The sequence below is a fragment of the Amphiura filiformis genome, chromosome 11 (assembly GCF_039555335.1).
Source record: "Amphiura filiformis chromosome 11, Afil_fr2py, whole genome shotgun sequence".
Lineage (NCBI taxonomy): Eukaryota > Metazoa > Echinodermata > Ophiuroidea > Amphilepidida > Amphiuridae > Amphiura > Amphiura filiformis.
This window is the reverse complement of record NC_092638.1, coordinates 54,526,855-54,549,102: the sequence shown is the minus strand read 5'-3', so window position 1 is coordinate 54,549,102 and position 22,248 is coordinate 54,526,855. Positions and strand designations below refer to the sequence as shown.

Sequence of the window (22,248 nt, the reverse complement as noted above, 5' to 3'; positions counted from 1 at the left end):
TTGGAAGGACAGAGCATATACACCCTGAACGATGCTGACGTTTTCCTGTACGTGCTATCAAGAGCTTTGGAAAACAACCAAGGAGCGATCAAATGCCGTCGATCAGGGTATTCAATCTGGAGCAGGGCGTAAGCACAGAATAGATGCCGGTGACAAAGGTGCCGCGCCAAGGATATTGCCGTGGACAAGAATTATGGCAACATGTTCTGCATCCCGTTGGACTTTGAAATGCTGAGTTCCCACAACCCATTTTTCCAGTTCGAGTTAAAAGACAGACTCTCTTACGAACTAACTCTTAACAACTATGGGAAAGTGATAGTTTCCACAGACACAGCTGCCAGTTACTCCATTTCTAACATTCACCTGGAGTTTGATGTGGTAAGCTCACAAGAGACGGCGATGATGATCAAAAACATGTACGATGGAAAAAGCGTGGTTTTGTATGATAGAGTTATGAGACACAGCAAGGAGTCGCTGGACAAATCAAACACCGTCTGGAATATTATCCTGGCACCACGAGCAAAGTCCATGAAAGGCATTTTGATTCTTTTCAGTAGATCCCATGGATGGAGGAGCCGATCGCTTCGAGATTCCGAGAAATTATACAACCCAAAAATCAAAAAGTCTCAGCCACTCTAGACGGGAACCCAAACCAGCTGTATGCGCGCGGAATGTTACCTCTCCACCATTCTGAACAAATTCAAAAGCACTTTGCGGATGGAAAACACAGAACCGTTCCACACACGATCAAAGAAGCGGAATTGGCCGATGTGATTTTACCAGATTATCTCACAACCAAGTATGGTCTCTGGTTGGACATGAGAACCACGGATGATGACACGCTGTATGGATCTGGTAGGAAAATTGAAGGAGCTAGTCAGAGTATTCAAATCGAAATCGAAAAAGAAGCCGAGGTTGCAGGAGCGTTGAACGCTTACGTGTACTACATACAGGATGCACAGGTGAATATCGAAGCCGGAAAATTGCAGAGCGTAAAATACTAAAAAATAAAAGATGTTTCCAAAACACGCCACTTTTCGGCGATAATCTCGGCGAAACCATGTCCGCAAAACCGAGCATGTTTTAAATCTATTTGAAAACGAATATCGTGGATTTTTTGCTTACATAGTGATTATCTGTCCGAACTGGGTTAATAATTCGACTTACCGAGGTAGGCGGTGGATTTTTGATAATCCTTACCAAGTATTTATGATCGATCCGGAAGAATGGTTTCCTGACAAAGACGATCAATTTCAATTATCGATCAAGGTATTTTGGGAAATTGTCGGAAAAATGGATGACTCCCAGGTTCTGTTTTTGATCGACGATAGCATAACCGAAGAAGGAATCGACAAAAAAAGAAGCGTTTTAACAAAACTCGCTTGTTCTGGCAGACACGACAACTGCTCTCTTTGGATGCTCACTCAAGCTTACGTGGCAGTTCCCAAAACTATTAGAAGACAGATCAAATGGCTGTCCACCTTCTATTGTAAAGATGAAGATGATTTTACCACCATCATGAAAGAGAACAAAGTAGTTCCCAAAGAAAAGAGGGAGGCATTAAATAAAAAACTAGAAAAAAATCAATATTCAAAATTAAATCTTTTTTTATGTCCACCCAGAGGATTTGAGTACAGATTAAAAAAAGCTCGTTAACATGAATTTTATAATCAAATAAAGAAAATCATGACTGAAGTTGAAGATATAGTTAACGAGGCGATGAATATGGGTGTTTTGTCTACGGCAGATATTCTGCCTAAGGTAGACTGTACAACTACACAGGAGGAACCTGTAAACACGGACTTTACCAAACGGAACAACTACGGGAACAGTTGATCGGTGTAGTAGAGACAGGAAAAAGCAAAGAGTATTTGGGAAAAATATAACCTCCGCTGAGATTGATAGGCTTGATCAAAAGAGTCTGACGAGACTCTACGGCAGATACGAGGCTCACATGGGTGGGATAGTGACCAAATCGATGAAAAAGTCCCTTACCAAACACAACTGCCTAATAGACAGTTAATAGACAGTTCATAGGCAGTTGAAGACAAATGACTGCCTAATCAAACTATCAACATGAAGTTGCTGTAAAATTAGGCAGTTGAAGGCCTGTGACTTAGGCAGTCAAAGAGCTTGAAGGTCTATAATAGGCAGTCACTATATGAAGCTCTAATACTTTGATTTTTTATCTAATCAAAATGAAGCTCTAATACTTATGATTTTTTCATCATCAAAATGAAGCTCTAAATGAAGCTCTAATAGGCAGTCAGACCTAATAGACAGTCAGAAGCTAATTTACATAAGTCATGGACCCGGTCACGTGATCACCAACTGCCATTTCAAATTTGCTGTTGGATTCAACAAGCTGTTCTTTAGATGGTGGTGTTTTAATCGTCTCTTCACACAAATCATTCATTCTTTATGGGGAATTTTATACTGCAGATGACTATACACCTATATGCACAGGTAAATTAAAGGTTTGCAGGGTTGCATTGCAAGCAGTATAAATGTTGTAAGCTTATATCAACTGCATGTACAGATAATGTGTGCACATCACAGGCTGCTGAATTTTGCAGTATGCACTTGCATGTATCCAAAATTAGTTTTCTGTGATAACCTTGCTTTCTAGCAACTGCAAATTGGATTCATATCATTGGCAATAACTGATACATCTAAAAGGTTGGGGATCGGAGGTATAGTGGTACAATATATGCTGCAAAGTATAGCATGTGGTGTATTGATGGGCCCGGGTGGCACCTAGGAATCGGGCTAGGAATCTGAAACTTTAATTGTTAAACAAAATTGTCCAGGCCTTGGATTTTAGTTTTGCATTTTTGTGTTATCATGTCATTATATGGTGTACAATTTATGCTTGTATGGGACTCAAAATCATTTAGTGTTTAATCAGGAACTAGGGCTGTCAACTCTCTCACACCTATACTCGTAGCGCAGTCTAAACGAGGAGACAGAAAAGCATAGTGTGTGAAGTGTATTAAACTGTGCACACTTTACATACAAAACGAGGAGTTTTCACAGGAATGTGAGGAGGTGAGGAGAACTTAGCACAAATACAATTATGGATCTCCTCGAATTGAAGGAAATGCCGGAAAAGACGTCCTAACCCCCTAGGGTTCTTCACTTTTAGAAGATCCTTGAATTACTGCTTTTGGGTCTAACCTCCTCGAATTCCTGTGTTTGTAACCACTCAACTCCTGGTTTCACACGCGGTGCACACGCGCATTGGCCGCGAGTCTTACGCATTGGGTCACTTTCTCACGGTCTCGCGCCAGGGTAGTATAATCTCACTCCTAGGTAGTAAATCTCACGCAAAACGCTGGAAAATGAGTAAAATCACACGCATCATCAAAATAATTTGTTGGAATTGCAGGAGAACGTTTTAGGTCTGATGGAGCCTTCAAGGAGAGCTGTTTTATAGTGCATTTACAATAGAATGTAAGGAGAAAATGGTAAACTAAGGAGAGCTAAAAATCACTCTCCTATATCGGATTTAAGGAGAGCAGCTAGAGTGATTGCTCTCACTCGCCTCAAAAGGCATGTCCCTGCAACTACTTGGATTAGAGCTTCATCTGAGGCAGTCAACTGCCTAATTTAGAGCTTCATTTGACTGCCTAAATTAGAGCTTCATTAGAGACTGTCGACTGCCTAAATTAGAGCTTCATTTTAGGCAGTCAACTGCCTAAATTAGTGCTTCTTTTGAGGGCGACGACTGCCTAAATTAGAGCTTCATTTGGGTGGACTGCCTAAATTAGAGCTGAAGGTGAAGGTCTAAGAACTGCCTATAGTGCTTCATTTTGCCCATTTTACATGTCTAGGTACTGCCTATGTGCTTTCAGGTCTATATAGAGCTTCATATATGAACAGCTTCAAGTGACTGCCTGTATTAACTGCTTAACAGACTGCCTAATAACTGCCTAATGAAGGCTTTCATTTCGGTAAGGGGTACCTTGTCACCACTTATATAAATTTGATTGGACTTTTTCTTCCAAAAAATTTTGTAATTACCGATCGCGATGCTTTGGGAGAGTCTCTGAACGAAGGACCCTTTATCGATTTAGCTTTAAACAAATGGACCAGTGGATTGTATCATAGTTTTGAACATATGCTAGCTCCGTTGGAGGCTATTCTGTTAACTAGCAACAGTATTAAAAAAGTTGACCTTCCTCCAGAAACGGAGTGTACAACGGACGACCCCCCAACTCCTAAAAACTAAAAAAATCAAGAGAACCTCTTGATTTTTTTTTAGTTATAGCACTGCTCAGATGGTGCTCAGATATCTGAGCAAATTTGCTAGATGGTGCTTAGATAGTGCTTAGATATCTGAGCAAAATTGCTTAGATAGTGCTTAGATGGTGCTCAGATAGTGCTTAAATTTTTTTAATAATAAAAGATGAGTGATCAAGAAACCAAACCACTATCCAAGGTGGAAATGTCAACAGTAACAACAACATCTGCAAAGCCGACAAAAGTTATAGCAAAAGTGAGTCAAGCAAAAGTCAAAGATCCGAAGAGGGTTGCTGCTGGAAAGGCATTAGCCCTAAAAAACAAAGAAAAATTAGCAAAATTAAAAGCCTATGAAGCAGCGGAAACAACACGGGAGAACCCGTCCACCATAGACGAAACGTCGCATACACCTTTAAAAAAATCAACCGTGTCAAACTGGTTGTCAGGCTCAGTTCTTGTTGGAGGAGCGGTTGCCGTTGTTGGAGGGATAGTGGCATATGGGTATTCTACTGTAGGCAGAATGTCTACCTTAAACGATACAACTAAAAACCCACCCACTGTAACTACAGCAGTCAACAGTCAACCAAAAGTCGATCCTTTTGATTTTTAGTTACAATAAAGAAGATGGCAGAAACCAATCCAAACGTAAAAATGATCGTAAACGGCGCGTATCACGCAGCAACGATAAGTCTCGGTGTATGGACTAACTGCTCGTTATGAAAAAGTTCCTAAAAATGAAGCCGGCTAATCTCTCGCAGCTTGATGTGGAGAATATTGTAAAGTTGACTTTGAGCGTCTATTCGCTCGATGCTCAGAGATTGGCTCGTGAATCAAGGAATTCTTCCGATCAAATTATGGCTTAGACATTCTGTCTATGGTAGGTAGGTGTATTAAAAACCCTCTTAGCACTATCTGTGTGCTAAGAGGGTTTTTTTTGTGAAAATAAAGAGAAAAATGGCGTCGATCGCATTCATGGTTGGTGGAGCCATGGTTAACGCTTTGGCATTTTCAGGAAGCAATTATCTGTTCAACTCTCTCAGTAGTTCGGAAGAACGCATAAAAGACACGATCTCGCTCTCGAAAAACTTCAGCACGACCGAGATTCTTGGAATTTGGCGCGTCTTTCAAGGACAGATTACATCTACCCTCCGTTGAAAAAACAAGGCCATGCGGCGAGAACCTTTTCGGACGTCGATGCCGATGAGACAGTATTATAATTTAACGGAATTTTGATGGATTCTTTTCCACCCGAACCACAACTTTATGATGGAGAGTATCTCGACGAAGATCAAACAAAATCGATTCAGAACGGGAATTAGCTTTGCTCGGACTGGGATTGCTCGGAACCGGTGTGAGTGCTATCAAATACTTTGGATAAAAGTATTTGGGTGGGAGCTGAGCCTCTAATCTCTGGAAAATCATTGAGAGTTACGGGATAATTTCTTCGTTTGAGTAGGTAAAAAAGAGTGTAGTGGATATAGAAATTATTTCTCTTGGGTTTATTTTGTAGATAAATTTTCAGTATATTATCAAGATCGCATAACAAATTAGCTCGATCATGACAAAAATCAACGGGAGAATTGCCCGTAACTTTGTAGTAAATCTTGTGAACGGCGTTTGGGTCTGATCTCAAGACTTTTAACAAGTCTTTTTTACTCAGGGACTCGAACAATTTTTTTATTTTTTTAAATTTTTTTAACAAACTCGTCGATCAAAATCTCAGAAGTACTCGGAACATTTCCACTGTATTTTGAGTGACATTTTGGTATGCTTTGCACTCATGGGTTCTTTAAACAACTGATTAAATTCAGTACCGTATAGACAAATCGGTTTTTTGTTCTGTTTTCGGAGGCGAGTTTTCTTTTTACACAATTTGCAAAAACAACGCTTATATTTACTCGTACACTTCATTTTTGTAACAAACTCGTCGATCAAAATCTCAGAAGTACTCGTAAAATTTCCACTGTAGATTTCGATGTATTCTTCAAACTGGTGGTCTTGGTTTCGCAGTACTTTATCGATTGTCGAATTTGGTCGATGTTAACTCGGGTGAGTTCTCGTTAAGAGACGTGTCATTTTCTAAACCACAATCATAACACACATCGTCTACTATGTATTCTGAGTTGCAATTTTTACATTTTGGCGGAACTCTTTGCTCCACTCGTGCGGGTTCTTTAAACAACCGAGTGAATTCGACCGTATAGGTTGCAAATCGGTTTTTTGTTCTGTTTTCGGAGGCGGGTTTTCTTTTTACACAATTTGCAAAAACAACGCTTGTATTTACTCGTACAATTCATTTTTGTAACAATAAAAAAATCTCCTTTAGACTGAATGTCTAAAGGAGATTTTTTTTGTTGGTTATCGTAGACTGTACGTCTAGTCTGAGTCTTCATCATATTCCAACTCTTTCACTACAAGGTCAAAACTGTGGTACATGTTCCCGGTTGTTTTGCTTTCTTTTTTGCCCGTGGGTTCAACAAGCGCTATTGATTCACCAAAGTCCAAGTCCAAGTTCTCTAGCCTTTTTGTTAGGGTAGAACAACTCCAAACTTCGAGTGTTATCACTGAGAGTGATAACTCGGATTTTCCAACCCTGGTTTCCATGATCTCAAAATTGGTAATTTTGTAAATTCCACCTTCTTCTAGTTCAACCCATTTCAAAATTGAGGATCCTTTTTGCTCTTCTAACAAATGTTCAAATTCAATATTGAGTATGCTTGATTGTTTTGCCATTTTGTTTGTTTTTTATTAGCCGGGATTTTCTTAAACTCTTTTTTTATTAGCCGGATTTTCTTAAACTGTTTTTATTTTCAAATCGGGCTAAAAATAAAAGATGGCTGAAACTAAAATGTCTAAGGTTTACTACAGTCCGAGAGGGTATTGGAAGGGTGTTTCTGCGATAGACAAGCTGGCGAAAGAGGCTGGGGTGACGAAAGAAAAAGCTAGAAATTTTTTTAAAAAGCAGACTCAGTGGCAAATTTACCTACCACCTCCGAAGTACATTCCCAGAGCAAAATTTAACGTAAGTGTACCTAATGAAGTTCATCAAGCCGATTTGTTGTTTCTCCCTCACGACAGACCGAGTAAAGGAAAAAAGCTTTACAAGTGCGCGTTGACTGTGGTGGATGTCGCGAGCAGATACAAGGAAGCTGAGCCTCTGAGCTCGAAGGAATCTGGGGAGGTGGCTAAGGCATTTGAGAAAATTTACTCTCGAGTTTTAAAGTGGCGAAGCTTCTGCAGGTCGATCCTGGAAGAGAATTCATGGGCAAAGTGAGCGAAGTGATGAAAAAGCACAAGGTCGATATCAGAAGAGGGTTGCCTGGTCAACATAGAGCTCAGGCAATTGTTGAAAGATTCAACAGAACTTTGGCTGAAAGACTGTTTGGTCATCAGTACTGCAGGAAATACTGATGGAAGCTCGTGGTCAGAAAAATGTGAGGTCTACCGAGTGGGTGGGTAGGCTTCCGGATGTGATCAGAGCTTTGAACAGCGAAGAGACTCGGCTGATAGGAATGAAACCGGTTGATGCTATCAAGATGAAAAAGATTGAAACGTTGCCTTCAGCTCCACAAAAGTTGAAAAATGAGATTGAAATTCCAGGTAACGTGAGATTGAGATATCTTTACGCTCCCGGAGAGTTGGAGGGAGGTGAGAGAAGACGCGCAACCGATCCCATTTGGTCTCTGGAAACTTACACGGTTGATAGTATCGTGAGGACACCGGGTGATCCAATTTTGTACTATTTGTCGAAGGGAGCACCAAAAGAGCGTTTGTTAGACAGGAGCTTATGATAGTACCGAGGGTACACAGTTGCCACCGACAGAGTTTTGAAGTAAAATTTCTTATTCAAGTTTTACGGGCGTAGTGTCCAATCGCATGCGTGTGTATTCCGTCTTCGTGTATGATTCTTTTGTCATCGTTAGCATCTAACGCAACTTTGTTAACGGTTTCTGTGTAGATATCGTGATTGCGACTCCTGAACACATTCATCTTTCTTGTCAAAGGTTTTTTAGTGATAAGGCATTGCTTGAAGTTGTCTAAGTTCATACTTTTTTCGACGACTGCTTTCTTTATGCCTTTGCACCTCTTTTCCTCGTTTCCCTCGTGCATTCTGAAAGCGTACAACTTTGGTCTCAGTCCAACATATTCCACTATCTGCTTTCCTCCGGCTTCGTCCTTGAACATGCCTGGAACTTTTTTGTTCTTTCCAATCGGAATTCTCGACGGATGATCAGTCGGGTAGTTGGAAGTGTCAAAGTAACGGTCCACGTCTGGAGCGATGTCCTCGTAAAAATCTTCGGTCTCGATTTCATAAAGTAGCGAGTCTGTGTCTGTCATACAGAGCTTTGCCTTGTCTCCGTATTTTTTCTTGATGTAATTGTAGTGAAAGTCGTACATCTTCGTCTTTGCGATATCCAGGATGCTCGCTCCGAGATATATCGGCTTGTTAAAGTACAGCGAGGTCTTCTTCATGTGAATGGCTACGAGGTTTTTGTCAAAGATGGTGGATCGATCGTAGGTGGGTTTTGCGACTAACTCACGAGCTTCATCTCGGGTTGTCACAAGATGAATGTTCACTCTGTTTCTGATGTTTTCCATCGTTTTTCCAAAGACGCTGTTGTTCATCAGTTTGAAGAAATCCTTCTCAAACTCCGATTTGGCTTTTGTTCGAAGACTGGTATTCTTGTCGATGTATGATTTCATGAAGGCTTCCTCTCGGTATTTTATTCCTCTGTGAACCTTGGTCAGTTTGAGTCCAAGCTCCAAGCACTGCTTCAGAGCCACGTGGTGGATAACGTACTTTTCCTTGTCGTTCAGATTCGGAATTAGTTTTTCCACTTTGTTCACGATCAGTCTTTCTGGAGCTAGGGAAAGTCGTTGTGAAGGTCGTGCAGCTCTTTGGGATATTCCAGATTCACTTCAAGGGTGCACGGGATTTCGCGCCAATTGTCTAGCTCTTTCGGCGACATCCACTTAAAGTCACCGACCGAAGCGGTTTACTCATAGCCCATCCGTAAAGGTTGTTCGCGTCAACGTACTCAATGTACTTGGAGGGCTTGCTTGGATCGTAATCGTCACCCATGTACTTGTTGTTGGCTTTGCTATGTCTAGTAGGTATCAAGCAAATCCCACCCCTCTTGTTCTTTTCAAAAAACAAAATCATGTCGTAATCAGTGAGAAGTTCCAGACGTACGCCCGTCATTTTTAGCATGGCGTCGTAAGAAAGTCCAGGAGCCGTATAGTACCAACAAGGATCCAGTTCGTAGTTTTCCAGACTGGTTTTTCTGAAATTTTCGAACACGTCGGCTAGAAGGAGAACGTCCGTCTTGAGATACAGATCGTGATACTCCCTCATGGTTTTCATTCCGAAGGTATCCCAAACATTCAGAGCGTGCTGGTAATCTTCGTCGGAGATATCAGCGTCGTTGAGCTTGGAGTAAAACGCTTCTTTGGGAGGAAGACCGGTCTCTCGAAGTTTTTCAAGAGAGTTAACGTAATCGTAAGGGTACACTCCTTTTCTCAGAAGAAGTTGCAATTTTTCGTCGTCTTTGAAAAATTTAGCGATTTCGGGAAAATCTGAAAGATTATTCACGAGCGTACCCAAGCCGGCGGGCTGAAACTTGAAGCTATCGAGAAACCTGATCTCGTATTTGACATCAACTGGGTTGATACACTTTTGATGAGCCGGTCCTAAAAATTCTTTCTTTGGATACGACACATCGGCTACGGTTGGATTCTTCTTGTCTTTAGGGGTTAGTGGTTCTTCGCAAATATGGCAGACTTTGTTCGGTCGCGCGTTAATTCGATCCCTATAAGGAACGAAGGAATCTACCACCATTTTTTTGCTGAAGGAGATGTACCTTTCCTCGTTGTTTGGAATGCAGTCTATTTTTCCCTTGGTCTTACCGAGATTTTTGATGAAGAGGTGAGAGTCGTATCCCGCGAGATTGTGAAAGAATACCGGAATAAAACTTGGCATTCTGTAAGAAAGATTGCACTGATTGTGAGCGGCTCCTCTAAATTTTCCAGTAAAGTGACAGTGATCTCTAACGGTTCTGTTGCTCTTGTTTTTCGGGGTTAGAAGTTTCTTACAAATGTGACATCGCGTAGACTTCTTGTACATCTTTTCGCTCTTCGGGACTGATAATCATATTTTCCATGAGTATGTAAGGATTGTTTTCCGTTTCCAAAACCTGTCGTGGATCTTTCTAACGTCCTCCTCGAGCATGTTCACAAAAACTTGCGATCGTCCTCGGTTTCGCTTTGCTTGGTGTACACTACAGGCTCTTGAGAGTACACGGAATCATCGAAACACTTGATGTAGTAGCAAAAGCCGAAGGTTCGTGCTTTTGGTATTTAAATCGCTTCTGAGAAACTTCAGGTTGGCAGGTTTGTATCGGAATTGTAAAGGATTCAAAGTCAGCGTAACGACAAATGAAACTCTCTGCGACTTGAAGAAGTTCTTGAAGAACTGAGTTGGAGGATCACCGTCTTTTGTCGCTTTCGGCATCACAATACTCGAGGGCTCATTAAGATGGCATAGACTTTCATGCACCCTTAGTCGTTCTATGCAAGTGTAACCTTTGTAGCAGTTTCTGCAGTGGTAGTGTTTTACTTTCTTGTTGGTTTTTATCCCCCTCAAAAGTCCTCCCATATTCTTAACCAGGGTATAGTGACTGGTTTCTTCGCCTTTTGAGTTTTTTCCCTTAATCAAGAGCAAATCGACGCGATGAAGGCGATCGGGGTTCTTACTAATTACTAAAGGAGCAATGGCGTGATTGTACTTTGTGTCTTTGTCCGTACCCTTTGGTTTGTACAATCCTACATTTACGGAGATTGTAGGATTGTTCTTTTCAAACTTGGCAAAGTCCGAAGTGGGAGTAGGAAAGGAGATACCATCAAGTTGAGCTCTTTGTATTGTATCCTAAGGTCTCCGGTTATTCTTTCGGGATGAATATCAGTTAGATTGAGAGCTCGAAGGATGCTCCACACGGCGCATCGATTGTCATCATTTTGTATATTGATGATCACTTTCTTGTTGGCTAGAAAATTTGGAAGCAGAATGTACGTACCTCCATGCAACGGTTGGTAATGGCTCATGTGAATTTCCAAGTTTTCAATCTTCACAAACGTCCAACCACTTCCATTGTTTACATACTTATCCAAATTCTGTAAAATTTGACCCGTCGTGGTTTGGTAAAATTCATCAGGATCAGTACCTTGTAGATACACCTTCGCAGTAGAACGAAATGCTACGTCGTATATGGTCTCAGTTTCATCGGTTGCCGGGTTTACTTTTTCAAGCGTGCACTTGAGAACCATATGAATCTTCATCTCAAAGTGGTTATTGAAAAGACTGATGAGACTCGGCTTGACGGTATGAAAGAAGGTGATTGGTGCATAACCGTCAATTCCAACGATCTCGAATTTTAGGAAAAAATTCTGAAGAGTCGAAGTGGTCTTTTTGATCTTGAACGGATGACAAGGGTTTGCAGGAGGTATGGCAACGTCAAAATTGTTAGAGGAAATGATGTAATTTTCCTTGAGTTTTTCATTGAGAGCATCTTTGTTCAGTCTCGAGTATCCTCGAAGACCAGCGTTTTTTAAGAAGCGTGTAATTCTCTTACGGTGTAATCTCCTCTCTGTCGTCTTTCTTCATTTTTTTCCTCATCCTTCGCCTTTGTAATCTTCAGGAGGTTTGCTGATTAATTCTCTAAATCTTCCTTATTCAGTCTGGAATATCCTCGATATCCATTATTTCTAGCGTAGTTACTTGAAATTGCTTCGCGGTTAGAAGCAATTGAGCGACCGCATTCTAGCTTTATTCTTTATTATAATATTTTTAAACCAAAATATTTATTTTTCTAAATTGATTTTTTCTGCTTTCTTTTTAGCATAATATTTTTAGAAGCCTTTTTATATGATTCTTTGTGTCTCAAATATAGCGCTTTCGAATATTTAAGCGGATTACACAGCCCAAGTTCAGTACACAAAATTCCATCATATCGATTAATCATCGTATGATAACCAAAAAATTTGTCTGGATTTTTCTTATGACTAAGCTGGATCCACTGATCCTTGTAAAATACAAACAAATGCTTGTTTTCAACTTTTGACTCGAGAGTAATTTCTTTTTCAATGTTGCGATAATTTTTAAACGATTCCATTTTTTTATTATAAGATTTTTTTATTATATCAAAATTTCTTAAATTATTTTTTTAAATTAGGAAAAAATCTAAAAATAGTGTGTGCCCTCTCCCAGCTGGTATTAACTAGTAAAAAATAACAGCGCCATCACTGTTTAGCATTTCCGCATTCGATCCGGCACAAACATTCCAAACAGTATCAAAAAAAAAAAAAAAAATTTTCAAAAAAATTATGTCGGATCGGAATGTGTATGCCGGATCGGAATGTGTGATACCTTTAGGTATGTCGCCCAATTTGTATCAAAAAATCTGGCAACTGGATAAAATCAACAACAAAACATTCCCTACAAAACTATCCTAATGTACGTAAATAGGGTTGATCAGGCAACATGCTAACAAAGGAATGTGTGTTATTAAGTTTCAACTCCACAATGCCTCGGGCTAGGTTTCCGCCTGGTTAGACATATCAAATTAATTCTTCCCGCTTAGCATAAAACCACTTTGTCTCACTTCCTGCAACTCAACAGTGTACATAAGTGTGCTAGTCAAGGATTTGTGAGTTGCCTCCAGGCTAGGTTTCCGGTTAGACAAATTGATTGTTCCCCTACTTGGGTCAGCTCAAGGTCATAATAGTTGAAGACTGGATATAAGATACAGGAGGATTTTTTTCTGTGTAGAATATCAATTTTTTTTGGATAAGTTGAAATGCAGGGGAATTTTTTCCCCTGCATTTTTTTTTGGATAAGTTGAAATGCAGGGGAAATTTTTCCGTGTAATTTGGATTGGGGTGAATTAAAAATACAAGGATGTTTTTCTGTGTAATCCTGTGTTGTTATTTTTTTCTGTGTAATGCTGTGTAAATTGTTTTTCTGTGTAATCCTGTGTAAATTGTTTTTCTGTGTAATCCTGTGTAAATTGTTTTCTGTGTAATCCTGTGTTGTTATTTTTTCTGTGTAATCCTGTGTAAATTATTGTTCTGTGTAATCCTGTGTAAATTGTTTTTCTGTGTAATCCTGTGTAAATTGTTTTTCTGTGTAATCCTGTGTAAATTAATCCTGTGTAAATTATTTTTCTGTGTAATCCTGTGTAAATTATTTTTCTGTGTAATCCTGTGTAAATTGTTTTCTGTGTAATCCTGTTAAATTGTTTTTCTGTGTAATCCTGTGTAAATTATTTTTCTGTGTAATCCTGTGTAAATTGTTTTTCTGTGTAATCCTGTGTAAATTGTTTTTCTGTGTAATCCTGTGTAAATTGTTTTTCTGTGTAATTCTGTGTAAATTGTTTTTCTGTGTAATCCTGTGTTGTTATTTTTGAACAATTTACAGGGAAGAATACAGGGAAGCTTAAGGTAAAATAATACAGGGGAATTACAGGGTATTAAAAATTTTGTGTGTATTTTTTGTGTTAAGAGGTTTTTTTTGATTTTTACAGGGGAAATACAAGGGTGTCCTAGTATCCCCTTTTTTACCCTACTCAATGTAATAATTATAGTAACTCAATTTTCAAAAATGCCTCCTTTGGCCCCCATGGAGCAGATCGTGTCACATATTGTAATGTATACTTTTATACTTTAGACCAATGGTTTAGCAGAAATGAGGTCCAAAGTTTCTTTAATTACATGGTTAACACAAACCTTAAATAACTTATAGGCATGTGCTAGGACTGCTTGGAACACAGAGTCTTGTACATCTTCTTCATGATACTCATGGTACATCTGACCATCCTTGGTTTTCTCACTGTATGGAATGGTTACCGTCTGTGAAGGAATGTTACAAGTGTAAACCATTAGTGGTGTAAAGAAAATAGAGATGATGGTCCATAATACATTGTATGCCGTCTCAAGATATGGGTGTTAAACACCACACATAGTGCAGCTATGACCCAAGTTTATTATAAAATATTATAAAACCCTGCCTTTGAACAAGGCTAATTCAAGAAATCATTTCTTACTTGATACATATCTAAACACACACCCATGTGTAATTGCCTCCAAATGCGGACACCAATTTAGGATTTTATGCAAACGCAGATGTCCGAGTCCGTCAATCAACATACCGCGGACATTTTCTGCAATTTTATGTGTGTTTGTGTATTAATTTGAAATGTTACCTAGCAACTGCAGACTTAAAATTTCACATACGATAGAGGACATTTCTTGCAAATGCATACATGCAGACATTATTTGCAGACCTCTTTGAACCAGGGACAGTCCCCCATTGCAGAGAGATCCACGGTTTAAATGTGAAAAATGTGTGTGCGTCCACCTTGTTTGCTGGAATTTTCCCATGCAAAAAACATACACACACTAAAATACTTTTAGATTATATTCCATATAAATTATTATATTACCATAACAACCCAGAAGTCCTTCTCAGCCTGTATATATTGTTGTCTGGTCTTCTGTGTGTGCAGAGATTCACATGGCCTTTTGGGGCTGAATGTTCTATAAAATTGAAACATTTGTAGAAAATATGAACATAATATGATCATTATATATTCTGTCAACAATACTGCAATCAGTTATTCTTTACTGTGGGTAGTACCGATGATGGCCAGAGTATAGTCCCACCCGCTTTTGGGTGAACATTTTTCAAAATTGGGGGTGGGACTATACTCAATTTAAAAGTTTTTTTTATTTTTTCGGTTTTGTAGTGTCCCGGGACCTAGACCTAAATGTTAGGATCATTCATGGTTGACCTAAAAAAAATTAATTAATGATTTCAAAATGCATTGAATTTGAATGCATTTTGACATCATTAACAGAGTATGACATGAATACAAATTATCAATTTTCATATTAAAAATACCAAACATCTTGAAATTAAAAAAAAATTTTTTAGGTCAACCATGAATGATCCTAGCATTTAGGTCTAGGTCCTTTTTTTTCTCGAAAATTTGGGGGTGGGACTTTACTCGAAGGTGATGGGACTATACTCGCGTCAGTACGGTACTTCTGTTGAGTATGGAGGACCTGGCTCCCAGGACCTAGCTATTTCTATAGCATGCATGATAGTGGAAAGAGTATAAACCATATTCCATATTTCTGTATTGCTGGGTTTTTTTAAATGCCATATTTTAATAACCGAGTCAGTTTGTGTTCCAAAATAGCTCCAATTCTTGGTAACATTTGAAATAAAGGGGTGTCTATCACCAGAGTCAACCAAAAGTGGTGTCTGTCGAAAAACATAAAATGTATGATACATAAAAGTGTCGGTTAACTTATTTCATCTTTTTGCTAGTATCTGCTAATGTTCCATTAGAGGATGTACATGCTCAATATTTTGAATAGTGGATGACCTGCCTATTCTTTACTTGGACACTTGATTGCAAGATGGTTTGAAGTGCTTTGTAATTATCTTGCACCTTAAAACAACCTTCAACTGACATTCTTAGTCAGTGGGAGTGGTCTAGTTCGTAGACACATTTCTGATTGGACAATCGCATGATTTTGGGTGCCGTCTATCAGGCCGTAGACGACCCCACATCATCATCGCGTCTTGATTATCGCGTAACACGCGTGTAGAGGTGCTTGCGTATGTATCACGCTGGATGCATAGGCTAGTGCGGAATATGCGAATGCGCTAGCAATATGCGCCATATATAATATGTGAAGTTGTAAACAAGTTTCGTTCATTTTATAATGAGGGGAGTTTTTATGACAGTAACTTAGTTTTTGCTTAAAAAATTTGTTTACAGTTATTAAAATAATATTTATCTGACTAAGAATGAGAATAAACGATAGGAATTTTTATTTTGCCTATCCTCTCCCTATGATAGACGACAGGCAGGTCCAATATTTTTATTGTAGTGGATACCGGCGCTGTCGTCTATCACACTGTTGAGGATAGGCAAAATAAAAATTCCTATCGTTTATTCTCTAACGCTATGACATGATATAGTAGCTACTAAAACACCAATTCCTGTCTTTTATTCTCATTCCTGAATTATCTTTCTTAAAGGGCATGTCTATTGCAAAAACAACATCATATCATTGGTAGGCTAATATTATAAGGACAATGAAAATGACTCCTTTTTTGAGAAAATAAGACGTTTAAAATTGATATTCCGCAAAAAACCAATTTAAGCGGTGAGTTCCTTCGAACGAGACAGATTTGGCCTAGAAAAAAGGTGACGTCATGAAATGAGATGTGCCTCCTTTGAGAAAAGGAACTATAAATGCTCTCAATGGACAGAACGTATACTGTTGTTGTTCACAGAAAAAAACTCAAAATTAAGTATTAAATTTTGTTTTAACATATGAATAAAATCAGCCACTTCTTTTTTTATATATTAGTAAATTGTGATATTACAATTCATATGTATATCAATATCATGAGAAATATTAGGCCTAAAAAATAAATATATAATTTGAGCTTAGAATTTCATCGTGATCAATCTGAAACTAGCATATAAACTGTGTTAAGTCCACAAACTCATGTATCTGATTTCCCTGTGCGATATTCAGTTGGATGAAATATTACAAAGCAAACGCATCCAGTAACAATACTGTGTGCGCTTTGTTTCCGAAATGAGAACAATAGTCTGCATATTGTTATGCAGCATTGTTATGGTAAATAATAGTACAACTCATTGTTGCTAATGTCAAACTTGTCACACAAGTAAATGAGAGCATGATATAGTGTCCGCTTCATTTACCTACGTCATAGCCCGCTGCCTTGAAAATTAATTTCGCTTCAAACGGGGGAAGAACACGTACGAGCCCGAATTTACCCACACAATTTTTCTTTTTTCAGGAGAAATATGCATAACAAAATTGCAACGAGTGTCAACTTGTAATGTAATAATTATTCTCTTCAAATAGAGATAAACTTGTTTTTGCAATAGACCTGACCTTTAAATTTCACAAGATTTCAAACGCTTCACTTGGTGTTGGTACATCCACCTCAAATATATAATGGGCAGTATTTAAAATATGCTTTACAATTATATTGATGTATTACATGTCCCTGTTGCTTGTTTGCAATGTAGTAAAAATCAGTAAAAGAGTGACTCTGATAGACATGTCCACATTGCTTATTATAGAGGGCGACATTCAATCCAAAAAGTTGTGTCCACAGTAGCTCACAGTCAATGGCTTAACTGTGTAATCCCCATACATGTAGGGAAATACAAAAATTTGAAATTTGGACACCACAAACTTGACGACGTAGTCTAAAAAGTGCTGGTACTTTATCCTTGATACAGAAGTCAGCATGCAGTGAAAGTTAGATTTCATAAAATAAAATCGCCTTTGTGTAAAATGGATCATCGTGGTAAAAGATGATGCATTACATGCTTTTTTTGTACAGTAAGTCAGTGTAAGGCATTGTCAATGATGGGCGCAGAAAAGTGCAGTTTTTTAAAAACAGACATTTGCCCATAACTTCGCTAATTTTTGACCTACAGACATGGTTGACCCCTCATTTTTTAAGTTAAATAATCACCTTTTTAAACAAAATAATTTCAATGTGAAATATCCTACTTGAAAATTTTGTGAACATGCCTAACTCTGACAAAGTACTTTCATTTCATATATATTTATTTCACAATAAATATCACTAATATCACTACACTCTTTCAACGAAACGCAAATGGATAATAAAAATTTAATTTTAGGCTGCCTTAATTACTCAGCTATACTTACTCTGTGAATTTAACAACAGCTTCACTGAGCCCCACATTTTTGATCTGATTATCAATGGGTGTATTGGGTGGGAAATAATAAATTATCTTCTTCTCCTCCTGCAGAAAAACAAAACAAATGATATATTATCACCCTTATAATTAATAAAACCGAATAACCATTATGGTACAGAAAATTCAAAATATTTCAAACATACATGTATGGTAATATTCTAAATAAAAAGTACCAGTAATGATAACAGGGCTAAAAGTTTGCTACATGGTGCGACAATCCATATGGGGTACTTACAGAATATGGTGCACCACTCCTATTTATCAATATTATAGTAATCCTAAGGGCTCATATTGAAATACCCTACCACGTTTTCACACAGAAAGAAGGCAGGATTACCCTCGCTAAGTGCACGCCTCAGGAAAGCTCGGTCATAAAACGGATGGATTATATGCATCAGTGATACACCCTGCCCAGGATTTTAACAAAAGAAGGCTAGCACAGGAAAGTTGCAGGATGGCGCACACCTTCCTGTGTAAGGGAATTTCAATATGAGCCCTAATACTAACCTTAACCTTTAACTCTTACATTAATCCTAACCCTGGCCCTAATCCCAACCCTAAATCCTAACCCTAATTTGTGAGTGGTGCGGCTGGTGTCCTGTATTCTGTAATTACACCATCCATCCTTGCTAAAGAATTTAAAACATTAATCTTTTGATTCTCCTTCATTTACATAATGTTTCTTTTAATTGAGAATCTACTTTGATTCTTGCAAATCTACTGTGAATCTACTGCGAATCAATTCTGGGATTGTTGCCGAATATCTAGCCCTGGATGAAGACCAGGGGTGTTTTGGCCACTAGCCAGTCGGGCGGGTAACTCATAAAAGTTACCAGCCCGACAGAAAGTTTACATGCTCGACATATACATAGAGCCACACTCAATAGTAATATTGTGTTGCTTGGTTGGTTCGTACGACCAATGAAAGTTGATTCCCAGTTTCCTGTGACTGTTACATAGTTTTTCATGGGTAGGTGACTGTTTCATTAGTCATTATTTTCAAACTTTCATTATCGGTGCAATATTTTCGAATGAATGACTGGCCAGTGTCAGTGGTAACAATAGTCCATGGCAGTCTGACCTTCCCCTCCTCCACAGAAACCAACATATTCATGTATCTAAAAAGACTAAAACATATTTTGACAAGGACAAACACATGAACAAATAAATGAAATTTGTGACAACACTGAAAGCAGACAAGGTATTAAACTAAATTAGACAATTCGAACGTTCACATGGAGGTAGTTGGTAAAATCATCACAGGGTGCATGTGTAAATAATAAAACAACCATGCAAGAAATTGACAAACAAACCATTTTATTACAAGTTTATTTTCATATTTGTAAGAACAGAATAATTTGACTTCAAACTTAATTTATTTTATTTATTTTGATGTTGTCCATATATGTGTACATCCACATCAAAAGGATGCACTTGTCGGCTGCTACATGTGTCTCATTTCATATAATAGCTAGGAATAAATACCAGGCTCATCTAAATTGGAGGTCACTTCCAATAATCACCAAGTCACATGGTTAAAGAATATTCTCTGTATTCCTACACCATGTGACTTGGGGATGATTTGAAGTGACCTCCACTTGAGATGAGCCTGTATTTATTCCTAGTTATTATGTGAAATGAGACACATGTAGCAGCCGACAAGTGCATCATTTTGATATGGATGTACACATATAGCGTACTACACAATGAAATGCTTTCATATTTTTTCATACGCTGGTTCCCGCGAACTTGGCTGCCTCTCTTCTCTGCTAGTCTCCAGTAAATGCGCCGTACGATATCGCCATTTTACCACGAAGTTTAACCCAGCGTTTGCAAAGACTATTCAGGTTTATCAATCGACATTTTACGATACAATTTGCCGGCCAGGGTCAGCGTAAAAGTGCTTAAAATACGTCTCGGACATGAAAGATGACATTAAAAAAGAAATAATGAAATACGGTAACTAATGGAAAATAATGAAATATTTGATCAGCATTTCTTTCTGACCGGAGTCGGGTAACGGGAAACTTTCATTAGCCTAACTAACTACATGTACATGTATGATATTTCACTATCCATGATGAGTCAATGAGTCACAGACACTTTCAATCTATACAATACAGTATATTCAGGCCTGTACGCATTTTTATTTGGAGGGTGCGGGATTTCCAAAATGTGGACCTTTTTTCAAATGAAGTGCGTTTATGCCGATTTTGGGGGAAAATTGGGCAAAAATCCCCTAAATATTGCCCTGTTTTGGACTTTCTGAACACTTTATCCCCAAAAGGTGGACCTATAATGTTTGGAAAAGAGCAGCTCAACAAAATTTTAGGCTGTTCAAAATAGGCAAACTTTACTTCAAAGATACAGATGACTCATTGAAATTACTTTCATCCAAATTTCAACATTAACATTTCAACATTAAATTTCAACACTATGCGACCAAAAAACGATAGCAACATACTCTAGCATTGAATGTGTATCTAATCTATTGTGTGCAAATTCAAAGCTAGAGATCTCAAGTAAATTATACAATACCATTTTTCACCCCGATGTGGCAGTGATGTGAACGTGTTGAAGCAGCTGCTTTGCACGTGCATCTATGCGGCATCTGTAAGTGTACATGTGTGTGTATACCAGCACTTTGAGAGAATACTCAATGCACTCAGCACTAGTGACTAAAAAGTTGCACCCAATGAAATATGCACTGACATGACTGCCACATCATCATCCATGCATGATGGTGAAAAATGGTAAGATATAAACGCTATTTGTTAAATTTTGTTTAAAATGTTCCCATCTCTAAAACAATAATTCCTGATTGCGATGGCATGGTGAATGTGTCTTTTATCAATTGCATTAATAATAGAGGATCGGGTTCAATAGAGGATCGCATGAACAGAATGTGACAGTAATAGTAATAAGCAGAAACCATTCTGATTTAATGGCTACTTGACTTTTCACATTAATGCAAGGAATGACTTTTTACATTGTGTGCAAGGAATGACTTTCATTGAGTTTCAAGGTGAAACAAATTGGTACCTACTCCTAGACCCTGACAAAAAAAAAAAAAAGCGACAGTGAAAGATAGCCTGTTCATAGTCCCGAATAATCAGTCCCAGAACAAAATATTAATTTCTGACATGATCCTGTTCTGGGTCTGAACTGTTTCCATATGAAATCTTGTTGGCAAATTGGACAAAAGAAGCACATGCACATGGTTCTACAGTATGTACTTGACAGCTTTTTAATCCCTATACATGTTACATGAATCACGGATTCACGCTATTGTGGACCATCCTTCTGATACTTGAGTGTTTAGACAAGCGGAACGGTCTTTTGTCTACCTCTCTGTTTGTAAACAGACGAGGAGGTAAAAACTGTCATCCTCGCCGAATAGGAAAGACAGCGTACCGTATAAATAGTACTTCACATAGTCATAGTTAGCCTTGTTCATTGAAGTTGTGCGTGGGGCTTTCCATTGATACCAAAATCTCAATTTTCATGGAGAAAAAGTGGATTTATGATTATATCATACATCTTTTCCTTTAATATGTGATTTAATTGACAAAAACAATCCTCTGAAGTATTTTTGGCTTCCGAATTCTGCACATCTGACATTATTATGTCATTAGGAAAGCTTAAAATAAATATTACTTTTAACGATTATTACCTCTCCTTCTCGTGGTCCAAAGTTGGAATTATATATGAAGAAATTTGATAAGGTTGTTATAGTTCGCTGTTGAGAAGACATGGCTCAACAGAACGACCAACATTTATGGTGTTTTTTGACAGCTTCGATCTGTACATTTATTTACTTCCTCAATTTTTGTACAGGCTACGAGCTTTGTTGGAATGTGAACACAGGCTGTCGCTACAACACAGGGGGCGTGACTTTTTTGTTTTGGTTTTATTATTTCCTGGGATTTTTATTTTTTGTTTCTTAGACCATGGCACATGGCATGCTATAAGATTGTTGTTTAAAAGTACTTCCATTGTAGTCGAACGTTTCTGTACTATTTTCCTATGAGCATTTATTTATTTTATTTATTTTTATTTATTACACTTTATCACTGGCACAGAATTACAAGAAATAAACTGCTCAAATAAAGAAAGTCCGCAGTCATGTAACTCGTCCTACTTCAAAACCTGATTTTGTTAT

The 22,248-nt window shown here is 38.3% G+C and overlaps 1 protein-coding gene across 1 annotated transcript in view; it reads right to left on the bottom strand.

Annotated features, from left to right (window-relative positions):
- Positions 1-21,920, bottom strand: part of LOC140165027 (vacuolar fusion protein CCZ1 homolog) — a 45,295-nt gene extending 23,375 nt beyond the window's left edge. Inside the window, exons 1-4 of the mRNA XM_072188441.1 lie at positions 21,760-21,920; positions 18,034-18,131; positions 14,739-14,832; positions 14,023-14,145 (exon numbers count right to left, since the gene is read on the bottom strand). Of these exons, the coding sequence (XP_072044542.1) occupies positions 14,023-14,145; positions 14,739-14,832; positions 18,034-18,131; positions 21,760-21,840 (396 nt within the window). The 5' untranslated portion in view covers positions 21,841-21,920. The remainder of the gene's footprint in view (positions 1-14,022; positions 14,146-14,738; positions 14,833-18,033; positions 18,132-21,759) is intronic.
- Positions 21,921-22,248: the final 328 nt, after the last annotated feature.